This window comes from Haematobia irritans, chromosome 1, assembly GCF_050003625.1.
Source record: "Haematobia irritans isolate KBUSLIRL chromosome 1, ASM5000362v1, whole genome shotgun sequence".
NCBI classification, from domain to species: Eukaryota; Metazoa; Arthropoda; class Insecta; order Diptera; family Muscidae; genus Haematobia; species Haematobia irritans.
In genome coordinates, this window is record NC_134397.1 from 23,680,762 (window position 1) to 23,692,971 (window position 12,210).

At 30.9% G+C, this 12,210-nt stretch overlaps 1 protein-coding gene across 2 annotated transcripts in view; it reads right to left on the bottom strand.

The window, feature by feature from the left end:
* Positions 1-12,210, bottom strand: part of Ino80 (chromatin-remodeling ATPase INO80) — a 177,895-nt gene that overhangs the window by 72,127 nt on the left and 93,558 nt on the right. For both annotated transcript variants that reach the window (XM_075289601.1, XM_075289600.1), the window contains exon 13: positions 3,218-3,569. In XM_075289601.1, the coding sequence (XP_075145716.1) occupies positions 3,218-3,569 (352 nt within the window). The remainder of the gene's footprint in view (positions 1-3,217; positions 3,570-12,210) is intronic.

The window sequence follows — 12,210 nt, forward strand, 5'->3', positions numbered from 1 at the left end:
TTGTCAAAATTTTATTTCTATAGAAAATGCTGTGGAATTTTTTTTCAAAATTTTATTCCTATAGAAAATTTTGTCGAAATTTTATTTCTATAGAAAATTTTGTCAAAATTTTATTTCTATAGAAAATTTCGTCAAAATTTTATTTCTATAGAAAATTTTGAAAAGATTTTATTTCTATAGAAATTTTTGAAAAGATTTTATTTTTATAGAAAATTTTGTCAAAATATTATTTCTATAGAAAATTTTGTCAAAATTTTATTTCTATAGAAAATTTTATCAAAATTTTATTTCTATAGAAAATGTTGTGGAAAATTTTGTCAAAATTTTATTTCTATGGAAAATGTTGTCAAAATTTTATTTCTAAAGAAAATTTTGTTCAAATTTTATTTCTATAGATAATTTTGTCAAAATTTTATTTCTATAGAAAATGTTGTGGAAATTTTTTTCAAAATTTTATTCCTATAGAAAATTTTGTCGAAATTTTATTTCTATAGAAAATTTTGTCAAAATTTTATTTCTATAGAAAATTTTATTTCTATAGAAAATTTTGTCAAAATTTTATTTCTATAGAAAATTTCGTCAAAATTTTATTTCTATAGAAAATTTTTTCAAAATTTTATTTCTATAGAAAATTTTGTCAACATTTTTTTTCTATAGAAAATTTTGTCAAAATTTATTTTTATAGAAAATTTTGTCAAAATTTTATATCTATAGAAAATTTTGTCAAAATATAATTTCTGTAGAAAATTTTGACAAAATTTTATTTCAATAGAAAATTTTGTCAAAATTTTATTTCTATAGAAAATTTTGTCAAAATTTTATTTCTATAGAAAATTTTGTCAAAATTTTATTTCTATAGAACATTTTCTCAAAAATTTATTTCTATAGAAAATTTTCTCAAAAATTTATTTCTATAGAAAATTTTCTCAAAATTTTATTTCTATGGATAATATTGTCAACATTTTATTTCTACAGAAAATTTTGTTAAAAATTTATTTCTATAGAAAATTTTTGCAATATTTTATTTCTATAGAAAATTTTATCAAAATTTTATTTCCATTCGTTTTGTTTTGTTATCGTTGGTTTTGTTCTTTAAGCATTGTTGTTGTTTTTTATTGCAGCTTAAAACCATACATTGACTAAACTACAAGTGTAGCTTAACCAACAGAGGAAAAGAATGTTTGTCAAATTTATTTGGGCAAAGCCCTATAGACTGCAAGATGGTTGGATGGACGCACGTTTCGGAATTACCACATTCCTCATCAGCATCCTCTACTTGCAGGAAAAGAGATATGTTTGTTTCTAATTTATTTCCATACATTGACTAAACCATACATTGACTAAACTACAAGTGTAGATTAACCAACAGAGGAAAAGAATGTTTGTCAAATTTATTTGGGCAAAGCCCTATAGACTGCAAGATGGTTGGATGGACGCACGTTTCGGAATTACCACATTCCTCTTCAGCATCCTCTACTTGCAGCAAAACTATCAACCAATTATCAGAATAAATTCAGGCAGTTTATTAAACCCAACAAAAACCACACTTGAACCCTCCGAAAAAGGTTTTACATTGATAGCCGGCTTATGCCGAAATAAATTCGAAACAAACATATCTCTTTTCCTATGCCACTGTCAAATCATCGATTTGAATTCACATGGCTGGGTTTATTTTGAGCGTGCCTCCTCTTCTTTTTCCATTTGTTTTATTTCTATAGAAAATTTTTGCAAAATTTTATTTCTATAGAAAATTTTTGCAAACTTTTATTTTTATAAACAATTTTGTCAAAATTTTATTTCTATAGAAAATTTTGTCAAAATTTTATTTCTATAGAAAACTTTGTCAAAATTTTATTTCTATAGAAAATTTTGTCAAAATTTTATTTCTATAGAAAATTTTGTCAAAATTTTATTTCTATAGAAAATTTTGTCAAAATATAATTTCTGTAGAAAATTTTGACAAAATTTTATTTCTATAGAAAATTTTGTCAAAATTTTATTTCTATAGAAAGTTGTCTCAAACTGTTATTTCTATGGAAAATTTTGTCAAAATTTTATTTCTGCAGAAAATTTTGTCAAAGTTTTTTTTCTATAGAAAATTTTGCCAAAATTTTATTTCTATAGAAAATTGCATCAAAATTTTATTTCTATAGAAAATTGCATCAAAATTTTATTTCTATAGAAAATTTTGTTACAATATTATTTTTATAGAAAATTTTGTCAAAATTTTATTTTTATAGAAAATTTTGTCAAAATGTTATTTCTATAGAAAATTTTGTCAAAATTTTATTTCTATAGAAAAAAATGTCAACCTTATCCCTATTTCCAGTACCGTACCGTACTAGGGCCCCTACAAAGTACCCCAAGACCCCCTACTGTCTATAATTGGTGGATGCATAAATTCCAAAACGGCAGCTACAGCATCGCTGTTGTTTTTTTTTTTGGAATATAGCCATTGATAGCTACGATGAATGTCTATGGGTTGTTGCTTTATTGAAGTTTGTTAAAATGCTTGTAAGGTTTTGTCGCTGCTGCAACTACTGGTAAAGATGTTGTGGTGGAATACCGACAATGATGGTTGGTCATTCCTAATCCGTTATTGATGCAATCGAATAATCCAAGCGATTGGCCAGTATTTAAATTTAACAGAAGTTTTCCAAATTGAATGCGTTCGTTTGCTTAAGGCCTAAGAGTTGAGGTTTTGTCGATGTGCATATGCAAAAAGAAGTAAAAAGAGACTGCAGCAAATGGCGCAAAATTTTGCATATGTTATGATGCCAAGTGGAAGTAATCAAGACTTAAGAAATAGTAATAGGCGACCATAATCGAGGAATTTGTCAATGGTTAGGAAAAAGTGCTGAGAGGCCATAGAAGGGTAACAATTAAAGAGGGATGTATAAAACGTATCCCTATTTTGACAGATTTTTTGTCTTTTGCCATCATAACCACCAATAAAATTTCGATATACTTTTATCTAGTAATATGGTCACCTCAATGGACCGGCATATAAAATACGACCAATTATCTTATGGACTGCCTTGGGTGACATAAACCAATAATGACAGCTTGACAGTATTAAAGCAAAAATTGGACAACAAAAATTAAAAAATATTTCAGAAAAATTTGTAAATCCAAAGTATAGATCCTCACTGCAGTTGCTAATAAAATGTTTAACCCAGATAAAAAATTAAAAAGAAAATGAATTGAAAGTACTTACTTGGTGATTCACCCCCACCCAATGGTCTGGGACTTTCACAATCCACAATTAAAGCCTCATTTTCAGAATCATCATTGGCTAATATCGAAGTAGCTCCCGGAACATAGGTTTCACTTATATTAGTGCCTGCCACTTGAGAGGTGCTAGACGTCTCCGATGCTGCCACATCAATAGAATCATCGTCGAGAGCCGAATTTGCTCCCGTCGACATATCCAGTTTCATACGTTTCGCTGAGGGTGAAGTATGCCATAAATCATCACCTGTGTTGCTGGTGCCTGTTGCAGAATTGGGAGTGGCTGGAATGGTAATACCACCACTGCCTACAGCAGTAGCAGCAGCACCTGAAGATGTCTGGAATAAATACAAAACAAAGAAAGCACAGAAAAAGGGAGAGTTAGTTAGTCACTGATATGCGTTTTCTAGTTGCTCTTTGTAAAAAAAGGTTCACCCTCTTAATCTAAAGGAATAGTTGTGAATCGCAACACTGTACCCCAGTTCGAAGAAACGGAAGTATTTAATCTTAAATCTGTAAAGGAAAAACGAACAACAAAATATTACACAAACGTAATAGCTTCATCTTCCCTTTTGCCTTTTTGGCTTTTGTTCAATGAGAATGACCATAAAATTCCTTCGTTCTACTTCTGTGAAAATGTCATTCAAGCTTTTCTTCGTTTTTTTCCACCCATTTCCCTCTCTGTGGATGACTCTTTAAAGAGCCCTCTGACATTTATTGCTTACTCATACATTTTACTACGCCCTTTGAGGTGTCATTTTAGCTTTCCTTAACTCCATACACACACCCATTTGTTATTGAGAACTACATGTTGTACGGCTTATTATAGAAATAAAATAAAAATGGTTAACAAAAGTGGTAACAATAGTTGGCCTTTTTGTTTGGTTCGTTCTTTTGAGGGAGCATATTAAATACAAAATTGGAAATTACTTAAGCCAAGGGGATATTTGCATAATGGCTACACTGAGGATACAGACGAAAAATGTATGTTTTGTAAGTTATAACAGTTATGGAGTGTATAACACTTATAAGTGTTATAACACACAGGAAGTGTTATAACAGAAGGAAAGTATTACTATGGGAGACAGCATTAGACGGCCTGCTAATGCTTCTGTTCTAAGAGCGATGAGAACAAGTCTGTGAGGCCTACGAGTTTACAACACTTTTGCGGGTAACCAATGCTAGCAGATTCTACGGAGAGACATAGCGAGTTCTAACAATGTTATACGAGTGAGCAAGATACATATACCTTAATATGAACCCGGAGAAGATTGAGCTATCTTTGCTCGCCGGGAAAGCTAAGATTTCTCAGTACGCCAAAGCTAATCTTTTAGGGAAGATAATACCGTTACCTGATAGAGTTAAGTTATAGAGTGTATAACACTTATAAATGCTATAACGCCACGGAAGTGTTATAAGGCCAGGAAAATATACTATCGCCACTACTGTGTGAAGCAACTTTAGACGGCCTGCTAATGCTTCTGTCCTAAGAGCGATGAAAACAAGTCTGTTACGCCTATGATTTTGCAACAATTCTGCGGGGAACCAATGCTAGCAGATTCTACGGAGTGGCATAGCGAGTCCTAACAATGATATACGAGTGAGCAAAATACAGATGCCTTAATATGAACCTGGAGAAGATTGAGCTAACTCTGTTCGCCAGGAAAGCTAAGATTTCTCAGTACGTCAAAGTTAATCTTTTAGGGAAGATAATACCGATACCTAATAGAGTTAAGTTATAGAGTATATAAATGTTATAACGCCACGGAAGTGTTATAAGGCCAGGAATACTATTGCCATACTATCGCCACTACTGTGTGAGATAATTTTTGATGGCCTGATAAAGCTTCTGTCTTAAGAGCGATGACAACAAGTCTGTTACGCCTACGATTTTGCAACACTTCTGCTGGGAACTAATTCTATGGAGAGGCAAATGGAGTCTCAAAGATGGTATACGAGTGAGCAAGACGTAGATGTCTAATATGAACCCAGAGATGATAAAGCTATCCCTGCTCGACAGGAAATCTAAGATTTCTCAGTGCGCCAAACCTAGTCTTCTAGGGATGATAATACCGATATCTGATTGAGTTATGTTATAGAGTGTATAACACTTATAAGTGTTATAACGCACCGGAAGTGTAATAAGGCCAGGAAAGCAAACTATCACCACTGCTGTATGAGACAGCTGTGGACGGCCTGTTAAATATTCCGTCGTAAAAGCGATGAGAACAGGTCTGATATTGTAACACGCAACACAAGAGACTAATCCTAGCAGGTTTTTCGGAGGCATAGCGAGTTCGACAGATGGTATACGAGTGAGCAAGATGTAGATGCCTTAATAGGAACCCGGAGAAGATTAAGGTATCCCTGCTCGCCAGGAATGATAAGATTTCAAAATATGCTAACCGACTTTTCTGTCTAAGGAGTAACCATAAACGGAAAACTGAACCGAATTGAATTTGACACACTTAAAAAAGTGCAAAAAAGGATCAACTATTCTTGCAGAACTATAAATAAGAGAAATAGGCCCAAAATGGGGTCTGAACTCCAAGATGAGAGCATAATTTAAGAAACTTTTGAATGTGCGCTATTAGTCCGGAGAGGAGGCGAACATAATGATTTTGCTGGGCAATAGGGACCTCGTTCGATGAAGCTATAGAAAAACCTCTGGACTAGAAGCCTATTGCAATGCAGATCAAGATGGGCGTAGGAAAGGACTGGACGCATAAGTCGTGGATTCAAATATCAAAATTCTTTTCCGTCTGTAGGGCAATGCCATAATCGTGCAACCAAAAGTTTTACGAAATACATGACCTGATTCAGCATTAATACGAGGTCAGGGAGCATAACATATTTCAGAAGGTGATTAGAGTAAAAACACGGACGAAACAACATATACCATCCAAGACAGAGCCCCAAAGGAATTTCAATGTTAATGTTGAAGTTTCTGGGAATGCAGGGAATTGAGTACTTGACCAGACTCCTAAAATTTATTCTTGTTCTCGCTCGTGATACCCGATCTCTGGAAAAAGGGTAGGGTGATTCCATTACTGAAGCCAGGCAAAGACATCAGCAAGGGCTGAATTGTAAAGACTGATGTCCTTTCTCCCGCTACTTGCCGAGAAACTTGTGGTTCCCCAGTCTTGTGGAGAATTTTCCAACTGCCAACCACCAACATGGATTCCGCAAAGTTCATAGCATACCAACAGCTTCAGATATCATTACAGCATACATAAATAGAGGACTGAACAAATGCAAGCCGTGTCGGAAGACGTTCAACGTGGCTTTTGACCTATAGAAGGCATTTGATACAGTTAATCATGCTAGACTACTGTTCGAAGACATTGAAAACACGTCCCTACCGGCAGGAACCAAATGTTGGTTTCTTAGTTATCGGTGCGGGCGCCAGTCGTAGCATCCCACTTAGGGATAGAAAGTCGAACCCTCGTACTGGGAGTTCCCCAAGTTGGATGATATCCCTGGGGAACCAGCGTGGTGCAATGGTTAGCATGCCCGCCTTGCAGGTCGTGGGTTCAAACCCAGTTTCGAACAAACACCAAAACGTTTTTCAGCGGTGGATTATCCCATCTCAGTAATGCAGGTGACATTTCTGAGCGTTTCAAAGGTTTTCTAAGTGGTTTCACTGCAATGTGGAACGCCGTTCAGACTCGGCTATAAAAAGGATGTCCCTTGTTATAGAGCACAACATAGAATAGGGCAGAACTCAGTGATAAGAGAGAAGTTCACCACTGTGGTATCACAATGGTCTATATGAGCCTGATACATCGGGCTGCCACCTAACCTGGCTGGCACTATACCTAACCTTACCTCCTTCTCTCCTGAAAGCTTTGTGATTGTAGCATATGAGGAAGACTTTACAATCAAGGCATCCGCGTCCCTTGTCCCAGATGTCATCAGCGATAGGTTAAAGATCTACCAACAAGCCCCAGTGTGGACACGTCAGACAAGTGACACGCAGTGGAACGCTGTCCTTGAAACTGCGACAGGGTGTATCCGTAGTAGACCCCCAGATCTTCTCCGTCCGTAGGCATAATTACATGTTGTCATAGCAGTATCTCCTGCGACTTTATCACAATTCAACATCTTGATCTTCACTTGCCATTACAAAAAATAGTCTCTAGATCAGGCAGGTCTGACGATCATTCATCACTATGCTATAGCTGAAGCGGTGATAAGCTACAAGGTTAATCCCATTCCCGGAGTCCAACCACCGTCCATAGCACTGGAGGAAAGAGACCTTCTACGGCAGACTAAGATAGTTTGGGTCCAACATAGATCTGGCAACTACACCCGCCCCAGTTCCTACCTTTCAGTGATTGAATGCAGCTTACGTGAATGTAGCTTACGTGTGTCCCAGCTATAATCAAGGGACACAGGATACGTGTCACATTTTCACTTACCCAGCCAAATCTAACAGACTCACCACACTCTGGACCACCTTAGTCGCAGCTGATGTACCAAAAGCGCAATATAAAAATGACACAAAAGAACAGCAAGAAACGGAAAGCGGTGAGAATCATGCTCGGGCACGAAGATTTTTGGCAAATCTTTTCCGAGTAGAAACAGAAGTGATGGGAACAAGCAGACCTTGGTGCACTTCTATGTCACTGCCCACATTTCGCCAAATAGATGCCAGGAGTGCGATTTTAGAGAATCTGCGTTAATTGAAGACCAATTCGGGAATAATAGAATGGTGTCAAGTCGCTGGATATGCAGTACGGCTATACCGCTGCTTCAACATTTCATCTTTCTACTGATAATCTTCTTAGCTAATCTGCCTAGATCGAATTCCAGAATTCTTCCCATTAGGTTTATAAAAAGCTTTGATAACATGAAGAGTTTTTAAAGGACCTTGAAGTCTTTGAATATCAAGTACGAGTATTCCGCTACTTTACAATACAATCCAATGAACCCTGTGCCTATCTCAAGGACAATCGCTGTAATCTTAGCTAAATTTCTTACAGTGTTCTATAGACATCACACAGTTTTTATTCTATTCTCTTAACAAGAACTCTAAACGAGAAAAACGAACTAAAAACACAAATTACAAGCACGGCTTAAAGAAAACAAAAAGACCAAGACCAAGAAGAGCAAAAACATAGGCATAAAATGGTACACGTAAAGTAGGAGCGCCCCCGTTCAAGAATAAATCACTGACTTCATTTTCTACGCTTTACTTCTATTTGTATTTGCAAGCAACGTGCCTACTACTGCGATGAAAATTCTTCCCCAATTGCAGGGAAGAACGAACCAGGAAAAAAAAAACAGTCAATTTGCAACAGAAACGTTTGGTGGAACGTTTCTTCATGGGTTTGGTTTGGTGACGAATGCAAAGACAAATTATGGCAGTAAGTAAGGAAAACAAATGCGAACTACATGAGTTAGACATCTAACAGAGATGAATATGGCTTGGGACTTTGTATATCAAAATGAACGAATGAATGAAGAACGTCTAAGGAATGAATGAATTATGGCGTGGTAGTAACTGTAGAAAATTGTTAAATTAATAATATTTTAGAGCTTCTGGAAAAATGTTTTTATTATTATTAACCAGAATATTGCAATGGTGCTTGATGTGGAGAGACATTTACTCCAGCTACTTGGGCTGATAATTTACAATGTGACTGACTGTGACAACGATGACTTCTAACAAGATCGACTAGTTATGCCTGGTGAATAACAAAAAAAACAATTGGCTCCCCCTTTTTTTGTTGATAGCTATTTGATGGTGATGATATGAAAGTGGGTTGTCAATGATTCTTTAACGTTGATTGTTCGACATTGCGACTACGAGATTTATGTACTTAGGGTATATAAATCAGAGATATGGTTATTGAGGCTAATTGGCTTTAAGGCAAATATCTATACTTGGGGAAGAAACACCTGAGTCAATTATAATATTTTACCTAACAAAATCAATATTAGCGTAGGTCACAAGCCTACGGAGTGGTACAAAGAACTCAATTGGAAGGGTGATGGAAAATGTCTACAATAGGGGAAGAAACACCTGAATCAATTATCATATACTCCCTAGCAAAGACAATATAGTCAGGGATAATATGCCTAAAACGAGTGTTACAAGGATCTTCAATAGTAGGATTACTGGAATACTATTAATATTCTTCATTCTTCAGCTTTTACTAAGATTCTTTCTACTCCTAGCCACGGTTCCCACTCGAGCCAAAAATAATCTACCAAAATTTGGAGAAAATTTTACAAAACAATAAAATCCTATTTTGCGAATTTTTATTTTTATAGAAAATTTTGTCGAAATTTTATTTCTATTGAAAATTTTTGCAATTTTTTTTTTGTATAGAAAATTTTGTCAAAATTTTATTTCTATAGAAAATTTTGTCAAAATTTTATTTCTATAGAAAATTGTGTAAAAATTTTATTTCTATAAAAAATTTTTGCAATTTTTTTTTGTATAGAAAATTTTGTCAAAATTTTATTTCTATAGAAAATTGTGTCAAAATTTTATTTCTATAGAAAATTTTGTCAAAAATTAATTTCTAAAGAAAATTTTGTCAAAAAATTATTTCTATAGAAAATTTTGTCAAAATTTTATTTCTATAGAAATTTTTTTTCAAAATTTTATTTCTATAGAAAATTTTGTCAAAATTTTATTTCTATAGAAAATTTTGTCAAAATTTTATTGCTATAGAAAATTTTATTTCTATAGAAAATTTTGTCAAAATTTTATTTGTATAGGAAATTTTTTTAAAATATTATTTCTATAGAAAATTTTGTCCAAATTTTAGTTCTATATAAAATTTTATATAAATTTTATTTCTATAGAAAATTTTAGCAAAATTATATTTCTGTAGAAAATTTAAGCAACATTTTATTTCTGTAGACAATTTTTTCAAAATTTTATTTCTATAGAAATTTGTGCAAAATTTTATTTCTATAGAAAATGTTGTCAAAATTTTATTTCTATAGGAAATTTTGTTAAAATGATATTTCTATAGAAAATTTGTCCAAATTTTATTTCTATATAAAATTTTATCTAAATTTTATTTCTGTAGAAAAATTTAGCAACATTTTATTTCTATAGAAAATTTTAGCAACATTTTATTTCTGAAGAAATTTTTTCACAATTTTATTTCTATAGAAAATTTTTGCATTTTTTTTTTTTTTTTGTATAAAAAATTTTGTCAAAATTTTATTTCTATAGAAAATTGTTCACAATTTTATTTCTATCGAAAATTTTGTCAAAATTTTATGTTTATAGAAAATTTTTGCACAATTTTATTTCTATAGAAAATTTTGTCAAAAATTTATTTCTATAGAGAATTGTGTCACAATTTTATTTCTATAGAAAATTTTGTCAAAATTTTCTTTCTATTGGAAATTTTTTTTTATATATTTCTATATAAAATTTTATCTAAATTTTATTTCTATAGAAAATTTTAGCAAAATTATATTTCTGTAGAAAATTTTAACAAAATTTTATTTCTGTAGAACATTTTTTTCAAAATTTTACTCCTATAGAAATTTTTGCAAAATTTTATTTCTATAGAAAATTTTGTCAAAATTTTATTTCTATAGGAAATTTTGTTAAAATGTTATTTCTATAGAAAATTTTGTCCAAATTTTATTTCTATATAAAATTTTATCAAAATTTTATTTCTATAGAAGAGCAACATTTTATTTCTGTAGAAAATTTTGTCAAAATTTTATTTCTATAGGAAATTTTGTTAAAATGTTATTTCTATAGAAAATTTTGTCCAAATTTTATTTCTATTTAAAATTTTATCTAAATTTTATTTCTATAGAAAATTTTAGCAACATTTTATTTCTGTAGAAAATTTTAGCAACATTTTATTTCTGTAGAACATTTTTTCAAAATTTTACTTCTATAGAAATTTTTGCAAAATTTTATTTCTATAGAAAATTTTGTCAAAATTTTATTTCTATAGGAAATTTTGTTAAAATGTTATTTCTATAGAAAATTTTGTCCAAATTTTATTTCTATATAAAATTTTATCAAAATTTTATTTCTATAGAAGAGCAACATTCTATTTCTGTAGAAAATTTTGTCAAAATTTTATTTCTATAGGAAATTTTGTTAAATGTTATTTCTATAGAAAATTTTGTCCAAATTTTATTTCTATATAAAGTTTTATCTAAATTTTATTTCTATAGAAAATTTTAGCAACATTTTATTTCTGTAGAAAATTTTAGCAACATTTTATTTTTATAGAAAATTTTGTCAAAATTTTATTTCTATAGAAAATTTGATCAAAATTTTATTTCTATAGAATTTTTTTTTTCAAAATTTTATTTCTATAGAAAATTTTGTCAAAATTTTATTTCTATAGAAAATTTTTGCATTTTTTTTGTTTTTTTTGTATAGAAAATTTTGTCAAAATTTTATTTATATAGAAAATTTTTTAAAAATTTTATTTCTATACAAAATTTTGTCAAAATTTTATTTCTATAGGAAATTTTTTTAAAATGTTATTTCTATAGAAAATTTTGGCCAAATTTTATTTCTATATAACATTTTATCTAAATTTTATTTCTATACAAAATTTTGTCAAAATTTTATTTCTATAGAAAATTTTGTCAAAATTTTATTTCAATAGAGAATTTTGTCAAAATTTTATTTCTATAGAAAATTTTGTCAAAATTTTATTTCTATAGAAAATTTTGTTAAAATTTTATTTCTATAGAAAATTTTGTCAAAATTTTATTTCTATATAAAATTTTATCTAAATTTTATTTCTATAGAAAATTGTAGCAACATTTATTTCTATAGACAATTTTGTCAAAATTTTATTTCTATAGGAAATTTTGTTAAAATATTATTTCTATAGAAAATTTTGTCCAAATTTCATTTCTATATACAATTATATTACAATTTTATTTCTATAGAACAGCAACATTTTATTTCTGTAGAAAATTTTAGCAACATTTTATTTCTGTAGAAAATTTTTTCAAAATTTTTTTTTC